General features: G+C 33.7%; 1 protein-coding gene across 3 annotated transcripts in view; it reads right to left on the reverse strand.

Annotated features, from left to right (window-relative positions):
• The window catches only part of LOC150093204 (monocarboxylate transporter 9-like), a 66,484-nt gene that overhangs the window by 10,090 nt on the left and 28,690 nt on the right, over positions 1-27,704 (reverse strand). Inside the window, exons 2-3 of one of the 3 annotated variants that reach the window (XM_090413291.1) lie at positions 14,426-14,484; positions 2,024-2,486 (exon numbers count right to left, since the gene is read on the reverse strand). In XM_090413291.1, coding sequence (XP_090269417.1) covers positions 2,024-2,285 — 262 coding nt within the window. In that variant the 5' untranslated portion in view covers positions 2,286-2,486; positions 14,426-14,484. Of the gene's footprint in view, positions 1-2,023; positions 2,487-14,425; positions 14,488-27,704 lie in introns of all 3 variants that reach the window. The other 2 variants (XM_090413290.1, XM_090413289.1) reach the window with 2 other exon arrangements.

The raw sequence follows: 27,704 nt of genomic DNA on the forward strand, positions 1-27,704 counted from the left end.
TGATAATCGTTTATCAAAGCTGAATACTGGATTATAATTCAGCTTCATTCATCACAGCAGATAAGAACTGGGATGAATGAAATTTGGATTCAGTGATTCAGGAAAAAAAAACTGCATATTATTTTCTAGTTATGCATATCTCGCCATCGGTTAATTGGAAATGAACGTAGACTTTAATTAAAAAACGACATTAATGATTCAATTGTTATTCAGTATTTACAAGCTTTCGGTACCTATCGACGTTGTCTCCTCCTCTTTTTTTTTTTCTTTCTTTTCTGTTGTTTTGAAATCTTCCTCAACTCTTTTGCCATCTTCCACTGGACCTCCCCGAACAATCCAGTTGACTTCATTGAACAAAAGTGTGAGCCGCATTCTGACAGTGTCCAAATTCTGATCCTGATCAAGATGATGCTCTTCTTGTCCAAATTCTGAATTTGGACAAGAAGAGCATCATCTATTCTGTTCATAACACCGATCTTACCACTCGTAATAATAATTGGAGTATCTTTAGTGATAAATAAATATTAGTAAATTTGTAATCGTGGCAGCATCAGTCTGTTTTTCTCATCAAAGATAACATCAAAGTCATTGGTGAACTTATCTTCAATGTCGAAAAAATGAGAAACTCATCGTGGAGAATTCATGAAGATTAATCAAAAGAAGAAATCGCGTATAAAATTCGCTAGTAAAGTCATTTATGTGTGCTTTTAGAGAATATCAAGAAAAAAATTTCTATTTTCTCTTGAGAAAAAAAAAAAGAAGAAAAAAATATATATATAAACTCGTGGTTCAAAATGTTTTCGTGATCATTAGAAATAGATGAAGAATTACCACAAAAGGAATCAAAAATCAAAAAAACGATACAAAAAGGTAAAGTATTCAGAATATCTGGAGCGTAGGCCTGGTAGGCTGAGTATATAACACTTGTACTCTCTAATCAATAGGCCATTGGTTCGAATTCCACTGCGAACATGGATATTTGTGAATGTTTGTAGGTAGGCGATGATTTCATCTCCTGATGTGAGGCTACCGCCGCACTTTAGTGGTGGCTTGAAAGTACTACTTGGAAATTTATCATGTATGGTGTCCTAGAGTAAGGTTTCCAAATTATCTAAGTTTTAGCCCGACCATGGTGTTGATGTAATATGTAGAATTTTGCAGTCCTTCTTGGATATGATTTGCTTAAAAAATTACTTCGAAAAGTTTTTAAATGACATAGCCACAGACAGAACTGTAATAGGAAATATCTAGGATAAATTAAATCGTGACAACATAATAGTTCACTAGAAATAATCGAGAAAAGTCAGATGGAATAGATGTTCGATTTGGAATGTTTTAGAAAAAATCATCCACCACCTAAAGACATCCAGTGCCCACTGTGGAAGTTGACTCCTCGGCACACAGGTGAATGGTACACTATTCACTTGACCAGCTAGCTAGATGCAGCATTAATTCTTATGAGAAAAACTACATACTTTCATGTGCGCATTCACAAGAAACGGTGCATGTATCAGGAAAAGTTTTTTTTTTTTTTTTGTTCTTGTTGTTGTAGATCTTGATATAGCATATAATAAGAAATTGTACTATTTATACACCAGTACTGTAATCTCCAAAGTTCAGCTTGCATGTGAAATTTTAAATATTGAATATATTATTGATAATTGGCGCCTCTTATGCTGAAATCAAGAAATATTAAAAGAAATTCCATTTACGTTAATTTCCTAAAAATAAAAATCTATTTGAGGTTTCTTTCAGGGTAAGCATTCTGCCTTAGTAAACAGCATTGGTGCACTTTGTTTATTGAAGTATTGCTTCTGTAAACGAGTTGTTCGTGTACTTTTTTTTTTTTTGATCAAACGTTAAGTTAAATTTTTCTCTTATTATTCCTTCAGTTTCGCATATCCAACATTACGAATGATATTAACAATGGAAATCTTTTTATTATCACTTGTTAATTATTATCATTCAAAATCTCTGTAGCTCCTTAAATATTAAATCTCTTCATTAATCACAGAGTACTTACCAATACAGAAAGTGACTCCAACCATAATGGAAGCAATCCATGCTGTCATTCCTTTGCTTTGGCCAAAGTATTTGAGGAATTCGTAGTAAAATATACCAAATGTATAAGTCACTCCATCGGCTATAACGTGTATCATGAACGAAGCAAAAACCACCACCCATCCCCATCCTCCATCGGGGGGTGTTATTGCCGATGTTGTCCCACTATCCTCAGAACGTTCTTCCGCTTCCTCTTTTGGTCGTTTTGCCAAACCGTTCTCCATGACCTACTGACTCTGACACGCAAGAAGAGATTCTGCTTGCCCACCTCACTTTGGATCACACCAATAACCATGAAGTCAGTCACCTTTAGCCAATTATCCGCTTCACTGATAAGCACCCCTTCCAGTGTGAACAAATAGCGGAATCTCAGCAGACGTTAACTAAAATACGGGACGTCAGCGGCCACCAAAGATTCTAAACACCTGCAAAACGGAAGGGAAAAAATAATATAAAACTCAGACCAATTTCTGGAACTATTTAATACTTATTATTTTTATTTTATAATTAATATTAATCCATTATACAGTACTTTTCTTTTTGATTTTGCAACTATAATGTTAGCCGATTTTTTTTAAATCTTTTTATTAAACGGTACCGTTGTCTGACATAAAAATAAAGTCTGTAAAATGTTTGCTCTTAACAGTAATCGATAGGTTACTGTCATTTAATAAATTTAGATCTTATATATTTTTTTCCAATAAATACATATACTTTTATTGAGCAAAATAACTTAAGTTTTCGACATGATCTTCTCTGTGGTAAATTAAAAATGTCCAATAGCGATTATGGGGCTACTTTGTCATTGCAAGCCGAACAAAGGATTACACGATCAAACGAGATGATTTATTATAGAAAATGTTTCTCCCTGTCACTCATACATAAATCAGTTGCCAGCATACTTTTAAATAATAAAAGAAATATAAAAATGCGCATATCTTTCAATAGGATAGAATAGTATGGTATCGTGGGCCAGATTTGATTCTTCAACTGTATAAAATACGCGTGAGTTTTTTCCATTTATTTAGAGATGTTTGTCTTTTTTGGGGAAAAATTAAATGCATTCACCAATCAATCCTCTTGGGAGAATTATGTTTTTGGAATGTGCTAAATTTATAACAGTCATTTATTCACCCCCCCCCAGTTTCTCCCACATACGTATATATGTTCGTAATTCAATGTCTCTGAGCAAATGGTATGCGGAATGCAATGCATGTGATGGTGTGCGTGTCGTATCTGTTTAGAGCATTGCGCTTCGTATGATCACGTGACAATTTCTGTTTCCACAGTCGTGTTCTAAAATTAACATCCTCCATGCACAGCTGGACTTTTCAATCTCAGACTGCGGAGGACTTGACGGAAATAAAGCACGAAGGACAACACTTACAAACGGGAAAATGATGCGAAGCACTACTGAGCTCTCATAGAGCTTTTCTTTCTTTTTTTTTAACGTGATGTTGCTGCAATCGGTCAACGGGATGATGGAAGATGAAAACATGAAACGCACCAAGTCAGTCATTAAGGCTGAGATTCTCTGCGCTGGTGTAAACGTTTTAGTTAATGATGTAAGGTTCATAATATCTACTTGCAGTTTCATTTTTTTAAACATGTTTGCGAAGGAATCAGAACCGAAAAAATGAATCTCTAAAATGTTCATTTACTTAAATATAAAAATTAAGACTTAATTAATAAGGATTCCCAAGAGTTAAAAACCGTGAAATTTTTTTTTACCTTTCTAATAAAAAGAGGGTTGGATAGAAAGAAAAAGAAATAGTCGTGGCAAACTGAAAGCAAAATTCTCAACCAAGTGTCAACCTGTAGGGTTAATGCTAAAAGCATATATAAACAGGATATATAACCGAATAACATAAAAATAAGCGTTGCAGTGCTGTTGCACAACAAGAGAAGAGTTCGGTAGATGAGCTGGGAGAACCCATCACTATCCCTTTGATCTATTTGTATAATTATTTTTCGGGAGATGAAACAGCCAGCATTAATTGCCGAGTCAAGTAATTTAATATCTATATTTTTTTTTAGTAATTCTAAGATAAGTACAAAAGAGGGAAATGCCATCCAGACTAATTAAAACGTTGGAGGCCTAAAGTAATGTTTTAATAAGGATACATTAGCATCTTATTTTGAAATTCTTCAGTTTTGTGTGGTTGTTAGCAGAGGAATATTTGCAGGATCCTAACTTATTTAATTTCGGCTGTCAGGTGGCTCTGATGATAGCACGCGGATATTGTGCGTGTTTTACGTAATAATGCCATTTTTAGTATAAATAAATGTACAAATGAATGGGCATTTTAGCCGATGCCTTGCATTTTTATCTCATACTAATTTGGCATTTTTATTTTCTCGAGCTGGACGTATTTTTAGAAATTTGATAAGCTTCTACACTGGCTACCATTTTAATTGCAAACGATATCATAACGCGATTTCTCTAGCAGTAAACGCCGTTACTATAGAAACTCCAGATCGAGGGTTATTGCACATAAAGAATGCAAAATACGAATAGCATCACGGCTTTTAGAGGATGACTCATTAGTGATGCCAGCGAACTGCAAATGGCTGTTTTGCCGTTCTTTGTCGTATAAATAAAGTGTTTTTCATATGGTGAGGAGGGAAGAATTACCTGTAATGATTGAAGGGACGATGAATAGATTAAAATGAATTATTGGTCTGTGCGGAAGTTTCCTTCAAGTACTTCAGGGAATACCATACAACATGTGAGGCCTAGCATAATGAACCTAGTCCTTATCTTTGGTTCCGCGATTGCATCTCATCCAGAAGTTTATTTTTATTCATTAGAGATTATGCCAGATTTCATAAGATACATCGGTAATAATAACTTGTGTTTCTTATAATATCCTTTATGCCCTGAATTAGTACTGTTTATCCTTTGTCAGACCTGGTTGTAATAATACAGTCGATTTCTTCGCAGTAGGTACTGGTAAGTTTGTTACTATATGAATGCCCACTACACTAATCTTTTGATATTTCTTATCACATCATAAGAAAATATATCGTCAAAAGGCTAATATCTCGAAAAATTTTAGTGACCATCAGTGATTGATTGACTTTGATGGGGAACGACAGTAATGCCATTATAAAGAAGTTACATTTTCTTAATTTGGTTAGCGAGCACGGTTATTTGAAAATATCAAAGAGAAAAAAAAAATTAAATCACTTCAACGTTAGGCCATATATTTTAAAAATATATATTGAAAAAAGGCTGATTTATATAATTTAAGTATTATACTGAAGTCCTAGCAATTTATCGACTGTTTTTAACTCCATTCATTCTCAAGAATATGACAGCAGCTTTATCTTCTAGTGATGGAAATAAACAGACGAGTAAATACGACAAAGAACGGTAAAACAGCCATTTGCAGTTCGCTGGCATCACTAATGAGTCATCCTCTAAAAGCCGTGATGCTATTCGTATTTTGCATTCTTTATGTGCAATAACCCTCGATCTGGAGTTTCTATAGTAACGGCGTTTACTGCTAGAGAAATCGCGTTATGATATCGTTTGCAATTAAAATGGTAGCCGGTGTAGAAGCTTATCAAATTTCTAAAAATACGTCCAGCTCGAGAAAATAAAAATGCCAAATTAGTATGAGATAAAAATGCAAGGCATCGGCTAAAATGGCCATTCATTTGTACATTTATTTATACTAAAAATGGCATTATTACGTAAAACACGCACAATATCCGCGTGCTATCATCAGAGCCACCTGACAGCCGAAATTAAATAAGTTAGGATCCTGCAAATATTCCTCTGCTAACAACCACACAAAACAGCACTAACAGAGAAAGTCAAGTGCTATAAATATTAATAAAATGATATTAGTGGCCATGGAGGCCTAAGAGTCATCTATTATGGTTATAACAGTTAATAAAACTACTAGCGATGCTACAACAACAACAACAAAAAAGCTAATAAAATAATCCGGTCAGAATGGAAAAAAAAAGAAGAAAGAGAGAAAATCATCGTATTAATAACAGAATGCCAACAAGGAGAAGAGAAAATGCAATTGTAATTTATTTTTATTTTATTTATGTTAAGTGTAACATAAAAGTACTCAAATAATAAACCACGGAAAATTTTTTTTTAGAAAAAGCAATGTCCTTGCATGTACTTAACATTCACTGCTTATCGCCATAGCAACAGTAACTTTTTTTCTTCTTTTCGGTCTTTATAATATTAGTCGTATTTACCGTTAACCTTCATATATTCTGGCACCTGCCACGACCTTGCTATTCTTGGCTCATTAGTGCTTTCCGGCGAAGTCTCACACAGGGAAACGCTTGGATTTACAAACACTCACTCAAACGTCAATACTCAGAAGTATCTGTGCTATCCAACACTAATACGTGGAGTTGCCAGATTTTTCATAGGGGATAGACCTATTTCGAGACAGTTCGCGTACCTACAGTAAATGCGATTATAGCAGCAGCTAACCTTCTCTATCTTCTTCTTTCTTTCTATCCTCCCACTCGACGTCTGATGGGCATGTTTGTTCATAGCGAAAAGCAACCACTTCAAAACCACAAATAGCCGTGTTTACAAAGTTAATTCTCTGAAGGTCTCGCTTTTCCCCGTAAACACCGTAGCCTTGTTATAAGGTTACTCTATGACAACGCAGGACATCGTCGTAAGTTCTAACAGCTGCACAAGGCAATCTGAATCACAAACAACCTTGACAATAGAGAAAATGCCAATCTCCATGCACTACGACAAATAAGTATTTTTTTTTTGTTACGGATTTTAATAAATAAAAAAAGTTATTGATTAAATGACGTACAGAGTGCACTGATATTTTGATACTATGGTAAGGTCTGTATTATGTTTGAACATACTTCGTAAGATTTGAATGTAATGTAAAATTTTGTATGGTTTAATTAGTTAACAGCGTTCCCCCTTTCAAATTCTAGAAATTATAATGAAGCAATAAAATGTCTTGCCTACCCTTCCCTCTCTACGTACACACATCTTCGAAAACTTTCTGGAAAATACTTCGGTTCATATCTTCGCATAAATCATAAAAGCCAAATGTCTCCTTAGAAGCCATTTCTCATTGAGGGCTCTATGTAATTCCAAGAACGAGATGCTAAATAGTGGGATGACAGCGTTAATAATTAAATAGGTCCGTAATTGATAATTTACTTACAAATACGTCACATCTTTTCGCCTAAATAAACATAAGCAAATCAGACAGGATACTTACTATAACTCCCTACCATTTCTATAAAATTGCAGCATTCAGAATAAAGATGTCGTTTTACACTTATGTTCCTTCCTTCCTTACAACAATTAAGAATGCATATAGTACAAGTTGCTGAGTAGTATACTTACTGGACAAGTTTTGCATAATTAAATCATTAGTTATCTGTATAAGATATTTTGAAGTCACTTAAAACCATTATAGACAGAAAGCAGATAATAAGTAAAACATCCTTATTATCTTATATAATTACATGAATTGTTTTTGTACTGGTAATTATAGTTTCCAAGAATTTTTTTCGGAATTTTCAGTGTAAGAAATTGACCCGATCTTGCAATACTAATTATTTATTGTTAATAGTATTACGATTGCTGTTTCAAGTGTTAAATGATTATTATCAAGCGATGTATGATCACTGTTCTCCTTATGTATTCAAGATACCATGTAATTTTATATAAACTTGGTTTTTAATCCTATTTTCCAAGTAAGCAAACAGACAGGTAAGTCAAGTTTGCACCTGCATGTAGTGCAAGTCCGAGGCAACTCATGGTAGTGCCACTCTAGGCAACTAAGCTTTGATCACTTTCCTTAGTATTTTTCCCTTAATGTAAAGCACATTCCCTTGCGTAGATGTATGATGCTATGCATTAAAGGCATTGGTCACTACCCATACCGGTTTCGACCTTTATTGAGGTCTCGGCAGTGGGAGCCCAGACCTGACAATGCTAAGGTTGAAGTAATGCAGAGCTTATGAATTTTACCTAAACAACTTGCCACAAGGTGCTTTGACCTTTATACCCAAGTTAAAAAACTTTCTACATCTCTCTCTCTCATCCTGAGATTTTATTTAATAAGGTCAAAGCACCTTGTTAATCCACCTTTACCACGAGTTGCCTAGAGTGGCACTACCATGAATTGCCTCAGACTTGCACTACGTGCAGGCGCAAACTTGACTTATCCGTCTGTTTGCTTACTTGGGACATAGGATTAAAAACCAAGTTTATATAAAATTACTTGGTATCTTGAATACATAATATACCCTAGTTAAAAAAACTTTCTACAACTGTCCTCCTTAATACAGGCCTAAACCGTACTCGTAGAGTAGAATTTCAGGATTATGTATTAGCTCATCAAGATACTAAATATACTGTTGGTTCCCAACTTTTTCTATACTGGATTACCATTAAAATTTATCTCGAAGTACAGTCTGCTATTAAGATGAATAAAAAGATAAGTTATGAGCATAAAAAAGACCTGAAATGTCTTCCAGATCTGTTTTATAAGCATAAAACATGTCGAAAGGTATTTCGTAGTAGTAATATTTATTCTTTATATCTTTTACGAGACAGGTGCGCTTGTCCGTAAAGATATAAAGAATAAATATTGATAATTCCATAGCTAATATTGTTGCCACATGAAATGATAAACTCTCCTAGCGAAGTCTTATAATAATAATCGCAATAACTTGGGATCATTAAAAACAGGGAAAAGTTTATGATTAAGATTAGAGGTAAAATGACTTTTACCTCTAATCTTAATCATGTTAAGATTTTCCTGCTAGGTAATTCGGTGTATACCTACTATATTTATAATATATAATGAGAATTCAATTTGAAATCAGTGGTATAAGAAGGTCGTTTTTTAGCAAAATCATATTTGGAGAACAAAATGATCTGTGCCAGACCATGCTTGTTGGCAGAGAAGTTGAATATTCAATACGCTATCCCAATCTAAATACTACCATAATTTAATACATTACTTAATTAACGAATTAAAAATACCACGCTAAAGTAAATAAAATATTTACATACTATTTTTTAAAACTGTGAAACCAGAGTGACAGGCTTCATTTCGTTTTACTTGATACACATCACAGAAAGGTCGACGAACTGGGTGGTTTCATAAAAGGTAAGATGTATTATCTTTAACAATAGCCTTGAGCTCCACTGGTGTAGAGAAGAAAAAAGATGCCAGAAGGAAAAACAGGGGAGATGAGGTCACACCAGTCTTTGAAATGAACAATAGCATATGTCATTTGATACTTTTTGCTTTCCTGCATTTGTCATTGACTTGATGTGCTTATATAAAAACTATACATAATGACGCAATGCTGATTTCGATAGTAGGTTTGCTGGCTTCAGTTCATTGGTTGCTATATTATTACGATGACTATGTCAAACGAATAAGCATTTCAGGTTAGCATTCTAAGGCATTAGCAATGAGGTTTGAGTAAGAATAGCTTGTATTTCTTATGTTGTATTACCATCACGTTTTCTTAATTACGCAACTAACTAGCTTGCAATCGACAAAATATGAATAGATGGTCACTAGAAATATCGACCCTTTTATATCTATTTGCATAGCAAGCCTATATCCAACTGGAAATCAGTCATAAAACTGAACGCTTTTCACAGAAAGAAGTGACAGGAACGAAATCCGACCATATATACGAGATATGGCAACGAAGTAACTAAGCTAATTTTTTTTTTTTTTATGTGATACGTAAGCAACACTGGGTGAGGCAATGCGTGTTGGAACATATGCATAACAAGTATTGTGTAACAATACTTGTTTAAAAGAAATGTTATAAAAGAAAATAAAAAAAGTCAAAGCATTTCCTTACAAATTTTGGAATGTTTCAATATGTATCTTATTTTAATTTTAAGATCATTAAAACAAATTCAGAAAATGATTATGAATTTTTGCATATGATTTCAAAATATAAACGCATATATTTTATTATCCATAATTATAAAATTTACAATGATAGGCACTAATTTAATTGGTCATTTTAAAAACAACACTTCATTTATTTAAGATATTTTACTTCATTTTAGGTACTTTGGGGACATGGGGAATGGACGAAAAACATCTGAAACTGTCATCCATCCATTTCTCCACCGTCCGAGACGGGTTTAGTTCCTTAATTAAAGGTTGCAGGTAATTAATGCAGCTGAATTGTCACTCATGTAGTGCATCCCTTAAGGGCGAGTATTTTATGTTTGCAGATGTGTGTTCACGGGACCGGTTTTGTCATCCCATTTTGAGAGACGAAAAACACAGAAATCGTCCTTCTACTTACATAATTGAGGATAGGAAGACCAAAGTCGAAGAGCTAACATCATGAAAAGGGTCATGTGCTTTTTTTTTTTTTTTAATTACATCAGTTTGCTGTAAAATAGAAGAAAGGCATACAAAGTTGAAGAAAGTTAATTGCTTCAGATTTTGAAGCGACATCTCATTATTATTTATAATATTTTAAAAAATGCATTTATTAATTTTTTTTACATAATCCGAAGCTGCTGTTCTAGAGACCAAACTTGGAACGTTTACAAACCACTTCAGACCGTGAGGCGTTGATCTCGTATCAGGCGATGAACTCCATTCGACCAAACAGGCCAGAAAATTTATTTGGAAAAGAAGCCGTCTCACTCCATCAACCGAAACGACAGATCAACGTAGATCATGATCCTCCTGTATTAAATTGTAGTTGTTATCCGAGTCCAATCCGACTTGCGGAGGGAAACCTATCTCCACGTGAGACATCCTAACTTCATTTGAAAAGCTCTTACGAAAATTCCTTGCTTCATAGACTGGATTCGAACTCGGGTCTTTCCAACCAGAGGACACTACTGCTACTTGCAGTTATGACCGAAGCAACTAAGGCTATGAGTCCAGTGTATTATGTCTATTTAATTGCATGTGTTCTTCTAGTCGGTTTGTTTTGCGGGATGAAAAATTTACGTTTTCGGAAGGGAAAACCCTTCCACCTCCATATGAAACCAACTAACTCACCAGTTGAAAATCCCTTATAAAGGTTCTTCACGTACTAGACGGGATTCGTGTCAACCGAAAGACATTGTCGATACCGACTGAGCTACGACGCACTACCACGAGTGTTTGCAATCACACATATCCCTGTTAGGATATTATGTACAGGGTGTCCCAAAATTCACACAAGAAGTAATTTTGATAGAAAACACAAGTTTTTAATTAAAAATTGTAATTTCTTATTGATTCATAAAGTATATAGTATAGGATTATGCATGGAATAACATATCGGGTAAATGGCTTCCACGGCTTTGCTGGCACATATGCACTCTTTTGTCGAAATTTTCCATGACCGTTTTGCATAAATGTGGCTGAATTTCGTTGATACAGCGCTCAATTTCCTCCTTCAAGGCGTGGGTGGTCGTAGGCTTGTTGGCATAAACCTTAGACTTCAAAAAACCCCAAAGAAAAAAGTCCAACGGCGTTAAGTCACATGATCTGGGCGGCCAATTCTGATCACCAAAACGGGAAATTACACGACCAGGAAATGACTCATGCAGTAATTGAATTATTTCTATATACTTTATGATGCCACATAAAAAAATAAAAATAGCACACGCAAGTCTTAAAATGTTCTACCATGATGGCCTAGCCAGCTTGTGGTTGTTTCCTGAGGAATATTGGCAAGCTCTTCAGTTAAAATAATATTACACACACACACACAATTAATCGATAAGTCTTCGATCAATTGTCTCTGAACACTCAAGCTGAAATAGAGTTTTTTTTTTCTTTTTCAGAGTTTTATCTTCAAAGAAAATGAAGATGGCCATGGATCTATTAACGGTTGATGTAAATTTTGAAAATTTACAAAAATTTGTAAATTAATCTGAGTCCTTTTAGACTTCATACAAAATTCAACTCGTTTTTGAACTTCATGCATGTCTTTGATTTGAAAAGTGTTGTATACATTCATACAAATACCTAACCGATAGACGTGTATAGGAATATTCTTTTACCGAGATGTTGGTCTAATCATTAATAGAAGTGCTCCATTAAATTTTGTTCCATCCGTGCAGAAGCGAGACAGCCATTTTTCATTGCCTCTCTGCTTAAAAAGAAATGGCGCGACAGATCTTTGCAGTGATTCCAAATACTCAATGGGATTAAATCTCACATCGAGATGACTGCTATATGCTTACGGATCGACGTATAAAAGAAATCATAAAAGAAAAAGGTACTTCATGAATTGTGAAATTTTAGGCACAAATACGATATTCTTAAAAGTTATGAAGGAAAACACTATAGATATTAATGTACATTTAAAAAAACGAGCAAGAAATGCTGCTGAGATTGATATAATAATAAGCAAAAAAAAAAAAGTTTTTCCCATAATCGTTTGCACTAATATTTTTGTCATGCATTTGAGGTAATTAAAAGTGACATTTACTCTCTTTAAATGTCCCGTTGCAAGACAATGGCGCGTCAAGCTATCCATGCCTATTTTTATTCAAGGTTGGCTGCCTTGCATCAGTTGATCGCATAGCAGATTATCCGATTTGTTTCATAACATCAACCGGTTATGTATTTACGTAACATTTATAATTAATGTGAGAAACAAAGAATATGAAATCTTTTCCCAGTCCTTGTTGGGATCGACGTGTTAGTTGAGTTTTAGTACCTTATATTGTATATGGAGTGTGCGCGTGCATTTGAGGGAGCAAAATATCCTTCTTTTATGAAACCCGCTAACTCACCTAAATAAATACTCGGATGTTATACATCAAAAGATCCGCATTAAGTCTAGAGCCGTATTGCGAATGCAAGAGTAATGTCAATGAAAATACTTTATATTTTCAAATGTAATCAACTGCTTTTAATTATTTTTTTTTAGATACCAAGCTTGATGCTTTACTATAATAAAATTGGCATTTTACAGATAAATTTAAAATTTTGATATTATGCAGTCATAAATAAAATAAACATCATAATACAAATTAGTCAAAATAATTCATTAAGTGGATATTGAATACCACATTATTTCTTAGCCGATTAAGAAACTCAAAGAAAGGAAATTTAATCTAAGAGTTTCGTGCCGAGTATAGAAAACTATAAAGTTCGGCGAGTCCAAGTGTAAGCCAACACCTGGTAGTGCAATACTAGGGCAACTCGTAGTAAAGGTGACGTTGGCTTATGCTCGGACTCGCCGAACTTTATAGTTTTCTATACTCGGCATGAAACTCTTAGATTTCATACCGGAAATGGGTTTTCCTATCTTTGAGTTTCTTAATCGGCTAAGAAATAATGTGGTATTCAATATCCACTTAATTTTGAATAATTTTACTTCGCCGAGGTGAAGCCTGTTGGCTCTTATTTCAATAATTAGTCAAAATAATAAATTAAGGAATGTAAGGTTTGCATGAAGCAGCATTTAAAGTCGGATTAAAATAAACTTTTAACCGGTGCCGTATATATGCATACGTGTGTGATGATTTCCGCCAAGGAAAGGTTGTAAACCTCTAGTTCATTAGTATCGTGAGTAGGCAAGAGATTTTATTTTCTTATTTTTTGGAAATTTATTTTATTTATATTCAATGCCAAATGGGCAGATTGCTTTTAAAGTAACTGTTATTTCAGGATTATGTTCTACCGCCTTTCTGAAAATTACTGTACAAATCAAAATATTGATCTGCAATTTATTTTTTTGTTGTGCTCAAAACTGGTATTAACATCAATGGGAATGCTACATAAATATTTGTATGTCAATAACAGTATTTGCTTATATGGATAGGTTTAGATTAAATTATTATTTTTGCTTAAAGAATTTAGAGCACGCGTAGCAGTATTTATATCAGATATCATGGGGAAATATTTTTGGAATTAATAAGATTATTTCTTATTTAACAGAATGTACACACACACACACACACATATATATAGCTGTTTTATTCGATATTTTATGGTTTCAAGACTTGTATACCTGTGTCCCAAGTATGTATTACAACATCACAGAGGTGGAAGATCAGCTGCCCTTAACAGGTGTCTGTGACCCGACAGGCCTCGAGTCAACACTCCCGTCCAATTACACGGCTGTTGCGTCTGCTAACAAAGAATGCTAATAGTTTTAACGGAGTCTGGAAACGCCATATGTTTAGTTCTGTTGCTAGGCGCATTAAATGCACTGCTGCATGTTGAATAAAACGTATTTTCTTCTTCCTTTTTTTACTCAAAGGATTGACAGGCTCGAACTATTTTTAAAAGGATTTATATTGTATAACTTCTTCATTTAAAAAGTAGATCAGTTCACAATACAGACCAATATATATATATATATATATATTTTTAATAAATAAATAAAAACCAACCAATTTTATTATCCTTGGGAGAAATGTAGATGTTCATATTTGGTATCACAAAGTATCGTCTGCTGAAATAAACAATGTTTATATAATTTTGCAAGTCGACTAAGAGATTTTTTTTTAATTTTAATTTTGCAATATCTGTGTAACAACAAAATAAATAGCGCTTACAGAAGAAGGCAAATTTGAAGTTCACCTTGACATTGGAATAGTAAAGTAGGAGTGAAATGATTCACGAAGGCATGTTTCATAACGCGAAGGAAGTTTCGTAATATAAAAAATAAAACAACAAAAGTCTTCATAAAATATAATCGAGTTAGAGATAATTACATGTTATTATAATGTAATAGAAATACTGATTTAAATAATTACTATAAATAGTTCTTATTTTACCGCTTTCGCACAAAAATACATAATTCAACGATAGAATGGCAGTTTTTTTAAATCTCTTGAACTCTCGTTCAACAGATAAAAAAACGCAGTTTTTTTAAGTGCTGTTGAGAGTTACTTTTCTTACAAATATAATGTACATAGAAATACTGATTTAAATAATTACTATAAAGTAATTTTTTTAGTGTTCAAATGAACGCAACAGTAAATTCTAAAAGAAAATTAACAGAATAAAATGCTTAATAATTATTTATTTTTATTATTATAACAGATTTAACTCGTGTGACGCAGTTTTTTATCGGTGTAAAAATGATCAAGAATTTTACATCAGCATTCATTATTGTCAAATAATCATACTATTTACTTGTAAACTAGTTACTTTCTTGTTGTTAAAATTCTTTATGACATGACATTATAAGAAGTTTATACTGGACTGTTTTGTCATTCACACTCAAAATAACAAGTTCTGCTACCTAAATGTATGGTAAATTCATTTTGGTAACAAGAAACTGTAAAGATAATTTATCATAATTAATAAATATCTCATATCATAAAAAATAAATATCTGAAATCTTTCTCTTTCTTTCCATCGTTTAACGTCACGCCTGTATAAGTTATTACCAAAGATCCATAAATTAGGTCTTGTGGACGAAATGCGCTGTCTAAATTATCCATTATCAACAGTAACCTTGCTCCTAAAGAATCATATTAGAACTTACGAATTAGTACATCAAAAATACCTTCAGATGTGGGTCCAAAATTTTCTGAACCAAATAGCTCTCAATTCGATGTTTCAGCTAGTCTAATATAACATCCTTATTCACCAATGTTGCGGTAGATGCACATCGAAAAGGTCGACTGTTTTCTCCAGTAGTGGAACCATACATGCACTGTCTGAATCAATAATATGGTTTGCCAATGGGTAGTCCTTATCTCCATCGTTGCCGCTTTATATATATATATATATATGTGTGTGTGTGTGTGTGTGAGAAAGAAATTGAAGCAGTTCCCTCTGTCTCCCAAGCCAATCTTATGTTTTCTATTTGCTGATGATGTGTCGATGACATCTTCGTCATTTGGAAACATGCCGGTTTGGTTGGTCGAGTTAATTGCGTAATCGCTCTCCCTCCAACAAGTTGTGGGTTCGAATCCTACTGTGACATGGATGTTCTGAGAAAGTCTTAGCGATTACCACCCTGCTTATACAAGGGAGGCCTAAATTGGCTTGCAAACATTCCATGTTTGGTTTCTAGATGAGGGGAACCGAACTGATCCTTAGCCCACCGCGATACTAAATGTGTGATACAACCTTTTTTGTGGGAAAGATTCACAAAATTACTATTAAATTTCAGAAAAGTAATACATTACAATTTGTTCTGGTAATATATATATATATATATATATATATATATATATATATATATATATATTTGGAAGTTTATCGTAAATTCGCACATAGAAGTTGCTGTCTTCATGGTAAATGTTTACACCACCCTGCATAATATATTATACACCTCGAGAGATGAGAACAAAAAAGAAAGATCAGCTATAATCATCCTTAATCTTCAAAAAGCCATTTATAAATTATTATTTCGATGGAATTTCCACTCATATTTCTTTGTTAAAAAAATTAAATCCAAGGGCTGCTTACAAAACAGTCCAAAGTCACATAGCCTCTTGAAGTTTCCTACAGACAGTGAATCCTGTCCTAAAATATCTAGGTGTCTGTAGAATTTAGTGTTTTTGCAGAAAGAAGCTTTGGTAGAAATGATAGAAGATGAACATTTTATCGATTAGCTGATAAAAGACAAGAGAAAATTAGGTAGTTACCCAGTAAACCGCACTATGGAATGAAACATACTCTTATTTGAAAAATAGTTTCGTTTTAAGGGTTGTAGCGAAGTTATTTGTTCACTTGGGACCCTTAATAGGAATCAAAGCTTGATTTTGTATGATGCGTGGAAGTCGCTTAGTAGATCTAAAAAATAATGCGGTAATGTTGTTTCAATAACAGCCTTTCAGACTTATTGATTTTCTTCAGTTGGATTGGATATTTTGGCCGATGTCACTAAATGTATGGAGGCTAGCGTGTTATATATGTTAATTGGGTGTGTTCTGCAGACGGGTTTGCCTGTTTTGCGGGTTGAAAAAAACCGAGTGTCCCAGAGGGAAACCCTTTTGTATATGAGACAGGATAACTCATCTTCAGTGAAAAAGTCCCGATAAGTTTCCTTCAGTAGTAGATAGGTGTGAAAATGCAAAGCAAGTCAGACGTGTTGCAATCATGTTAAGCCAAACCGCTATGTGTTTAATAGTTGCAGATTTAATGAGTGGTGCAAGAAACACAAATTCATTAATAATCCTAACATCAATATCGTTCAATGTTCTTATTGTGATAAACTCATAATCATTCTAATTTAATCTTTATATTTTGCTCTAGAATTTTTAAAACCTGATTTTTTTTTTTCTCGGAAAAAAAGAATTATGATTAAGCTAACTGTTGAAATACGCAATACATTCACCCCTTCTCTGCCTAATTTGGACGGTATTGACACAAAATGTTTTTAACTGTAGCGTAGTCACTAGCATGTGTACATTGCATCACACCAGGAATTACCAGTAAGTATATTTTTGGTTCTTCTTAAGCTTAACACATTCTGCGAAGTGTGTCAATAAAGTAGAACATAGAAAAACCTGGCTGTTACTATGGTCTCTGTAAAGAGACTTCAAGAAGGACTGTTGTCGTATTTTATTTTTCTACTTTTAATTCTTGCTGATGTGTGTGTGTGTATAGCATTTGTTTTTCAGGGCATTGACATTTTAACAAACTACTTCCTATGCTACCTAATTCTCCGAATCTACTTATTTAGGAGTACTAATGAAATTCGAGACATTAATCTAATTACTTTTACAGTGTTGTGCAACTGTGTCAGCCTTATATAACAGAAACATATATTAAAACTAGTTAACACTGTTTTCCATCTTTCTTAACATCCGAAGTTGTAATATTGTGTTAACTAAACAGTATACAATTTTACCCGATTTTTCCTTCTTAATTATAAAAATTAACATCCGTGCAAAAATTACAATAAAAATGGTTCACCCAAATAAATAAGTACACAAAACAAAAAAGTATTGAAATAATTAAAAACTGAATTTTAAGTTTTGTATTAAATAATATTTAATTAAAATGCCACTTCCATTGAAGTGATAAAATCATATGATAAATACGATAAATCGTAATTTAGACTGCGTAAAATCCCGGTGTCGATTTTGAGAATTAAAGAATTGTTTGGAGATAAGTCTTTCATAATAAATCATTTTCCAAATGGTTATGTGTATTCTCTACTGCACTGCTTACTGCCCCACCCCTCGATCAGTTTAAAATAGATCATTGGGAGTACTTCATATAGAAGTCGAAATAATGCAGATATCTTGGTTTTAGATACTTTAATATTTGAATAACTTGCGTTTATCTGCACTCTTGCGTGCATCTGGCTGACAGCTGAAGATAGATGCTAAAATGTTTATCCCCTTTCTCCCTTACCATCCAAGTTGATAGAATTCGTATTTATAAGCGCGAAGACAGCTGGAATGCGAGAGAAATTACAACATTCGTTGTGCGACAGATGTAAACATTTTGGAAGGCTGCCATAAGAAATTATATGAAGTTTATAACTTCAGTGACAAAGTTGTTGTATGAATAACAGTTTCATTTTTTCTTATCAAAAAGAGTTATTAAAACCACCTCACCGGCCATTATGGATCAAATAGGCATCCTCATACCCTTCGTATCCATCATATGTTTCAATGTAATATCAATGGTATTACAATTTTAATATGCACTTCGCATCCATGGTAACTTGGACGTATATATACGTCCTGACCGGTAGCGTGGTTAAAAGTTTCATGGATTGATTTTCCCTTTAGTAAACCTTAACATTAAGCTCACCGCTCGTTTTTATTCTTTCATATATGGTTAGCAGTTGGAAGCATTTTTAAACTAGTTGATAATGTGTAGTTACTCTGTTCCTGTGATAATATGAAGCGTTAAGCTGATTATATATTATGTTAGAGATCAAGGTTGGCCACAACGTGTCTACGCGTCACTTCACGAAAAGAGGAACAAAATAATAATAAAAAAAAAAAAAGCAGAGAGGAGAGAAAAAAAAAAGGATTAATAAAAATGACTGCAATTAAAAAACGTTTAATTCGAAACATTAAATGAAGTTTACTTTGAAGAAGTAAAATAATTTTAAAGTCGAAACACAATAATTTTAGTTGCTTATTTACTAGTAGAGGCCTTCTTTGCATCCGTTTTCTTAGTAAGCTCCTTAAAATTAGGTGTGTAATTAGTCAAAGCAGTTCTTACAGCTCGTTACAACCTCGCCATGCGCACACTCACTCCCATACAATCGCATCGATCAAAGGCTGCGGCTCTTCTTGAGTCTTAACGGAATTATTTTGGCTCCAAAAGGACGCTTAGTATGACCACCCATGTTATAGATCATAAGTGGACGAATTGGAATATGTGACACCTCTAGGGAATCCAAGGACTCATTGCAGGAGGGCACTCTAAGCTACACAACCCATGTCAGGTGATGTTTACAGTAATTGATTCTTTGTCTATAACCCTACGCTATCTGCTGCCAATAATAGTATTTTTTATCTGTTAGTTGAGTGTGTTCTCTGGCCGAGTTGTCTGTATGTGGGGTGAAACACCCGAAAACTCAGGCGTTTCATCCCACATACATATTAGAAATTCATGATGAGAATCGAACTCAGATCATTTCCAGTTGAAAGGCTCAGTCCCGTCGTTCTTCCAACTGCGGTACGATAAATGAATGAAATAATAAATGAAAGCAGTAGTTGATTTTAATCTGGTAAATTTAATGTACTGTATTCCTATTATCACTTTAGTAAGATACACGTTAAAATATTATTGGCGAAACTCACTAAATGCATTGCAAGAAAATCGCTCCTCTGTTTGAATTGATGCATGCATATAAGAAAGTACGTCAATGACCAAACATGTTAGCAATATTAAAAGATTTTAAGATGAACTCCTCCAATTCCATTATAAATAGATGAAAAAATCCAGATTTTCAGGAGGGGAGAAAAACTCTTTCACCTTCATTGGAAAAGCTTTAATAAAGACTATTCTCTTCTTAGATGAAATTCGAACCCGGTTTTTCTTCCTCCTCTGAGATATAAAGGCTCTGCTCTGTGATGAGGGAAAGTTATATCTAGAATGATGTCACCTCAACGAGAAATCCAAAGAAGATGAGGTCATTTTCGTATAAAAATTTCAACTTTTTAGATTAGAAAATGCTTCGACATATTTTTAAAATCCTAAAAATCATTTTAAAAATCAATTTTTAATTTGTATTCTAATAGGAGAGCTACTGAATGCAAACAGCATTCTAGTTGTAGATTCTTCTTCTGATTTCACATCGTGGTAGTTTGGGTAATACTATATGGGATTATGAAATTACAAAACAGAAAAAAAGTCATTCGGAAATTATAAAAACAAACCCCTCTGTTTTCTTTAAAAAATTGTAACGTGATATGAGGTTTTATTATATTTTGTTACAGAAGATACAAAAATCCTAGAGGACAAATGCGACATCATTTAAGATGATCCCTGAGCGCTTCTTTTAGCGCTTAGTATCCTACCAATAACTAAAACACTGAAACCATTGTTTTTTTGGGTTTTTTCTGTTCTCCATATATATATATATATATATATATATATATATATATATATACACCAAACCTGTATACCATCCAAAGAGAGTGGCGCACAGTCTTCTCGTGTCATTATCTTGAATCTACTTCAGTTCATGTTTTAGTGTAGTTTGTACAGAATACTGCATACAATATGAGGCTGTTGCTCATAACCAATCTTGTGGCTGGATAATACAGCCAGGAAGATGGTCCTTGGTAATGTAATTCATTTTTTTTTTCAACAAGGATTTCTCTTCTTTTACAGATCCCTCCTCCGAAGAGACTAACGGTTAAAATAACAGAAAACCGCGAATAATCAAAGTCTCTAACTCTTCAGTGTTCTTTCACTATCACTGAGATATGTGAATGGAGGTCTTTGTCCAACGACAGTGGGTAAAAGGTGATGAAATGCTGAGTTTAATCGCACGAAAGAGTGAAGTCATGTGCTGACGTCCCACAAAGTTTTGCAAACCCAAATCAGAAACCAAACGATGACTACAAATCTTAAAACTATTTTTCTTACTTCCAACATCTCCTGGATGGCGTATTTACTTTAATGGAAAGATATATGCAGTCCGTTGAATTAAACCATTCTCTGACTGCTGGCTTCTGTATTCTTTTCATGACGACCCACAAGTCCTAAAACAAGATTACAAAAGAAGCGAAACGATTTCTCTGTTTTCAGAAACAAAGCTTGAAACATAACGATTTTTAATGCGAATTTAATGTAGCAATTGTTGTTAAGATGTCATATCAACACATAAATAGTTGTTACGTAAGATGAATATGATAAATTTACCTCTCACTGAGGGAAGTAATGAAGTTTTCATTACAATGAATTAATAACTTAGGCTCCCTAAGTAAATGATTTTCACTATCCAGTTGAATGATAGCACTTTGCTTAATAATAATTAAAAAAAAAAAGACCTGAAATATAAATGGAACGAAGAGGTGGATAGGTAGGCATAAAAACGCTTGGGGTGGACATAAATTTCATTTCCAGTCCAGGATTGTCGTTATGGTCTCATCGTTTGAACATTAGTATGAAACGGATAATTTTCAATTTCAATAAGAAAATAAATGCTGAGCTACTTCAGAACATTATTCAGCAATCTCTGCTAATCGATGACTCAACCAGGAGGTTGAAATCATCAGGTTCAAATACCGCGATAAGAAGTATGACCTAACGGAATTATTTGATGATTGCGTTTTTTCCCAGAGTGGTGGCTATGAAGTTGCCAGTTTTTTTAATGTAATTTTTTCTCTGAAGTCTGGTTTCCGGAATAAGCTATGCGCACAAAAAAAAGTCACATTGTCGATGTTCGTGCAATAAATGAACTGTTTGTCTCAGAATACAGTGTTAAATAAATAAATAAAATCGCAGTAAGAGGTTTAACATTTCCAGAACAGTCACATACACATTATAGTATATTGTGTATGTATCTAATAATATAACAATATGCAGTGCTATACAGTTGATAAAATGTAGTTAGTTCACTATATGGATTGTATGTTAATGAAACAGAGCATGTATTGTTTTATGTAAAGAAATTGAGATCGATGTTATCTCTCTTTACATGAAGAACGTGCATAGAAAGAATTTGAAGTGGTAAACGAGATTATAAATAACCTACAGTTCAAATATAACCTTGATCTTGAAACATTACGAGCACCGTAAAAACCTAAATATATCTAGATTCATTTTTGTGACGCATTTGAAGCCCAGATGTTCTCGAGGTCTGATATAGCAGACATTAATGCTGCAGTCCAAGTTAAACGTGTTTAAATGCTTTAATACGGAAAAATGTATTTTATACTATAATTAACATTTTTGAATGAATATCATTAACACTCTTAATTGTCATGCGTATAAATCGCAGCTTAACTCTTATTTGAACCAAATGACATCGGTAAATAACTTGCAGAATGCGACAAATAAAAAGATAACGTTTAATTAGATGAATCGTTAAATCTTATTTACACAGCGGATTTATTTCATTCACTTGTGGTGTTTATTTCACCGTTATTGAGCACATGTAACCATGACAACAGCCGTTGCTCGAAGAAAGTGGCTTTTTTATTTAATTAATATGAAATATATATTGATCTTTAATTGACCATGATTTATAAACATCTAATACCAACAAGTTCCGCCGACGAGGCTGTCCGGCTTCTTCAGGGCTTATAACGGTAAAAAAAAAAACTCAAATTGGCTAGTACAGAGAAAATGGAGTAACACTATCGTATAAATTAAACATTAAAACAGAACGCGTAACATTACACGCATGGAGCGCGTTGTGTTAGCCACTGTTATGAGAGCACGTTCTGAATAGTTTTGAGCGAAATTAATTTCTGGCAGACTGAGTGATCTTATTAAGGTTTTCCATATGTCAGCTATTATCATTCCCTGCCTTCTGTTAAGATTTTCTCCAGAACGGAGGACCAAAATGGCTTCTTTGGAATTTCTACAACGGAAATCTTCTTCTAGGTAAGGCATGGAACTGCTATCCCAATCAATGGTATGGTTAGGAATCGCGAAATGATGGGCTAGACCTGATTGTCTGTTCTGTTGTTATTAACACCTCCTATATGTTCTTTTCTTTCGGATTTCGAGGCTTCTCGACGTCTGTCCTATATAGTTTAGACTGGGATGTTGTACTTTTATAAACCTTTCAACATCAGAGTTGCGTTCAAACCAGTCAAGACTGTCCGTCACGTTTTAAGATCGCCAAAAGACATTAATGCTTTTTTCAAACACGCTGGAGTGTACAACGTCTTATGTGCTTGTGGTCTAAACTATATAGGACAGACGTCGAGAAGCCTCGAAATCCGAAAAAAAAGAACATATAGGAGATGTTAATAACAACAGAACAGACAACTCAGGTCTAGCCCATCATTTCGCGATTCCTTACCATACCGTTGATTGGGATAGCAGCTCCATGCCTTACCTAGGCATAGAGCTGCTATCCCAACTTATTTACAGTTTTAGTCCTCCGTTCTGGAGAAAATCTTAACAGAAACCAGGGAATGATAATAGCTGACATATGGAAAACCTTAATAAGATCACTCAGTCTGCCAGAATTTAATCTCGCTCAAAACTACAGAGCATGCTCTCATAACAGTGACTAACACAACACCTCCATGCGTGTAATGCTACGCGTCCTGTTTTAATGTTTAATTTACATGATAGTGTTACTCTATTTTCTCTGTACTAGCCAATTTGAGTTTCTTTTTTTCCCCTCTTCTTACCGTTATAAGCCCTGAAGAAGCCGACAGCCCGTTGGCGAAACTTGTTGGTATTAGATGTTTATAAATCATGGTCAATTAAAGATCAATATATATTTCATTTTAACTATAAGTTTGAATGATCAAATAATGAACAGTGAAACCTAAACAATGAACAGGTCTTTTATTTATTTATTTCGTTTAAAATGCACAGGATATGTTACAGATGCATAGACCAGTAATGTAAACTATAAATGAGCGTTTTTTTTTTTTTTTGCATTTTACGATAAAAACATTAATCGTCCAAAAATGCGACTGAAGCATTCTATCAGAAATGATGACACAACAATTTTACAACGCAAAACGTAAAATATAAGGATTTCTCAACTTTCCCCAAAACTGTTACATGACTTTTTTTTTCTTGATAGCAATAATGAGAGACTACGTACTCAAACATTTTCTAAAGTGAGTTCTGTATGAATCATTTTATTTCTTTGATTTCTTATTCACAACAAAAAAATGAAGAAATTTTTCTCCATTTTTTTGATCAGCATCATCTAGAATTTTATTTAATTTTCAATTTCATTCTTCGGGTAGGACTGGGCTTAAGGGCGATACTGTCCACTAGCGTCAAATCAAGAGATCGAACTTCCTCCCCCCTCAACAAAGCTAAGACTGAGTGAAGGTTGACAACCATCTGAAATTGAAACTTCACACTTTATATAGGACATATAAAGTCCTATATAAATTATCGTACCTATATATCGGTACGATAATTTATGATAATTTAAATCAGGGATGGCCAACCTATGGCACATGCGCCAAAAGTGACGCATTGAACTCCAATGATAAAAATGTAAGCCTATTTATGCAAAACGTGTTAACCAAAAACCGATTTGTAGAAAAAAAAAGCTAAAACTTAGTAATTATTTTTAACGATTTCGTGCACATTCACTTGTTTGATCCTGAGGCGCCAAGCGTTAGTAACAGCAATGCGTCGCAGGTTTTTGTCAGTTAGTTTACAACTGATATTCGTGCGCTAAGGAGTTGTCCTTTGTGAACATTTGCAGTTCTGTACTTTTTCGAAAATTAAGCCTTGTTTTTACATTCAGTTATCCATCACAGTGCAAAAGAAGAAAAACAGAAGGTAATAGTAAGCGTGAATTCAATGAACAGTGGGAAAATAAGTACTTATTTATAGTTCTTATTTTCACATAATAAAAGACATTATCTTAATAAACACTATAAAACACATCAGACTGAAATAGAAAGAAAACTGAAGTTAGTGCTTGGGTCTGAGTTACGGAGACAGAGAATTTTGTTTTTATATTAAATCAGTATATCATGTCTATATTAACATAGTTTTACTGGGTGTTTTCAAGGGTACAAGAGTTGTATGACATCTCAACATACATGAAAAAATTGGCGCATGGAACGTAAAAGGTTAGCCACCCCTATTTAAATACCTTTCCTATTATAACACTTTAATTCACGATTACTTCGAATTTTAAGTGTGTTTTCAAATTGTGTAAGCTCATATTAGATTCTTGCTGTCCATATTCAGACTGTGTAGTGAATTTTTTTGTCGTTTGATATTTGAAATCCTTACAGAATTTCAAGAGTAATCGAAACATTTTATCAACTATGGAACTTTTTTTCAAGAATCAGTTCAGACCTCCAAATAAGCAACACAGTAGTCACAGTGAAATTCATTTCCCACTTAAAAACATTCACAAAGTTTTCATGCCCACAGTGCGGTACGAAGCATTCAGTTGGTTGGACAAGTAAACTGTCCTTACAAACCAGACTGACAACCTTTATTTTCAGCCATACAGAGAAGCTTCTTAAGATTCCTGATGCGAAATTGTAGGACAGATATTCTTTAGATACATGTGCATTAGTTGGTCCTTAGATGACTTTCATACCCTACTAATGTATTGAGGCCTGAAGTGGCTTAAAAAGTACTATATTTAGTCTCTGAAGTACGGTTGGTGTTAACTCACCAGTTAGTCCTCGCTAGTCAGGTGTGTAAGCCTAGGATGAGTACCACAGTCGCCTGATATATCATAGTCGGGTATTAAATCCAAGAATCAGTCAGTTTATAAGATTTTGTTAATGCTATGGTTAATTTTTACCCTGTGTAACAATCAGTGTTGAATAAAATGTTAAATACTTAACAGTGTACTTAATCAGTCTGTGAGGCATGGAAGAAAAACAAACATTTTGTTAGTGATACATTCGCATTATTTATTGATTGATGATATATGATCATTTCCACACACACGTTTTTAATTTTAGTACTTAGGTCTTGTATGACTTTTATTTAAAAAAAAAAAAACCGTCAAACAGTATCTTTTGCGCTGCTATAAACAACTGTCGAGGATAAAAGCATTCGGAACTGTCCTACAAACTCTCAATAAAAGAAACTATTATTAGGTCTACATACATATTCATTATTATTAATGTGTTTTCTGAATTCTGATTGGCTTCGAAACAATCAAAGAACATTTAGGTTACGTTTTAGAATCTATATAACGAAATTATATATTTGGGGAAATATACAAAAAAAAAAAAATCTATGATACTTCTTTCTCCTCTTTTGAAGTTTTTTTTATTATGTACTATTATCACTGGGTACGAAATAAGCCTAATTATACTCCTACCTGCTGTTCATTTATATAGTTTAGGTTACCGTGTCGCGGCATCCCTGAGCGTTCTAAAGATAAAATGCTTGCGTATTATATGTTATATTTTTTTTATTGATCGTATTCCATTATGATAAAATCAGTGATAACCGACAAAAAATATAGGCGCTTGTAATGTGCCCAGCATGTATCAATAGGCGCGATAAACTTAGATAAAAATACAAACCACTTACGAGATAAGAAACATGTCATGGAATTGGCAAACCGACGATTCAACTGAAACTGCTTTTTAATTATTTTAAAATTTTTATTTTTATTTTAACTCAACTAGAAATTCTTACTCGTCACGGACAAGCAGGAAGTACTTTTACCATGTTGTAGTAGTGCATTATCATTTGTCATGGTAGTGAAATACCATTTGACAGGGAGCTTCAGATGCCTCCGCTATGCCACGTTCAAAATGAAATAAACAGGCAAATACATAACATATTTTCTTTAAAATTTCCAGTTTAAAGCTATTTTTATAACTTCAGTAGTTTGGTTTCAAGAGTGGGATTTTCGATGTATCTAATCCTTAGCACTAATCTGCTAAAGCTGGGATTGAAAGAAAAAATACGTATTGATATTCCTGCCATATTTGGAAATAAGTTTTTTTATTATTTTTAATTTTTTTTGTTAAATATTATGTTGCTTTTCTAAAATGTGAAAAATTCAAGGTTTTAATTTAAATTGACTAGCCCGATATTGTGGCATTCATATCATCATTCATGATTTAAAAAGGTTTATTTATTTATTTAAGCACAATTCGCTTGGGAATGCTTATTTTATTCAAGATACTGCTGCATTTTTACCACTTAGAGGCTTTGCTAAATTAACTTGGACGTAGGTTGACAGGGAATGGTTAACTTCAACGTCATAGAGTTCTATAATCCAGCATTTGTGCCAGTGAGCTACGATTCGATAAAATAGTCCGGCATTTGGTAAACAAAGTTGACAGCAGTCAAACTGATGAATTGGGATTGCCAAGAGATAGATAGCACAGACAACTACTGACCTGGATCTGAAAGAAAAGAAATACGTTGGTGTGTGTGACCGAGAGGGATTCGACGGAGCACAAAAACAGAAGGGAATGTAAAATCTTTTTCGCAGTCTTTCGATAAATAAATAAACTTAGCTCCGAAAAAGAAGAAACTTCCTAGAAGGAAGCTTAAAACCTGATTTGAGTTTATTAAAGGAGACCAAATTACTATAATTGCAAAGAATGTGACTCAATACTTAAAAAAATTACTATTTAAATT

The sequence above is a fragment of the Typopeltis vanoorti genome, chromosome 24, assembly GCF_054136105.1.
Source record: "Typopeltis vanoorti isolate ZY-2024b chromosome 24, IOZ_Tvanoo_1.0, whole genome shotgun sequence".
In the NCBI taxonomy this organism is placed as follows: domain Eukaryota; kingdom Metazoa; phylum Arthropoda; class Arachnida; order Uropygi; family Thelyphonidae; genus Typopeltis; species Typopeltis vanoorti.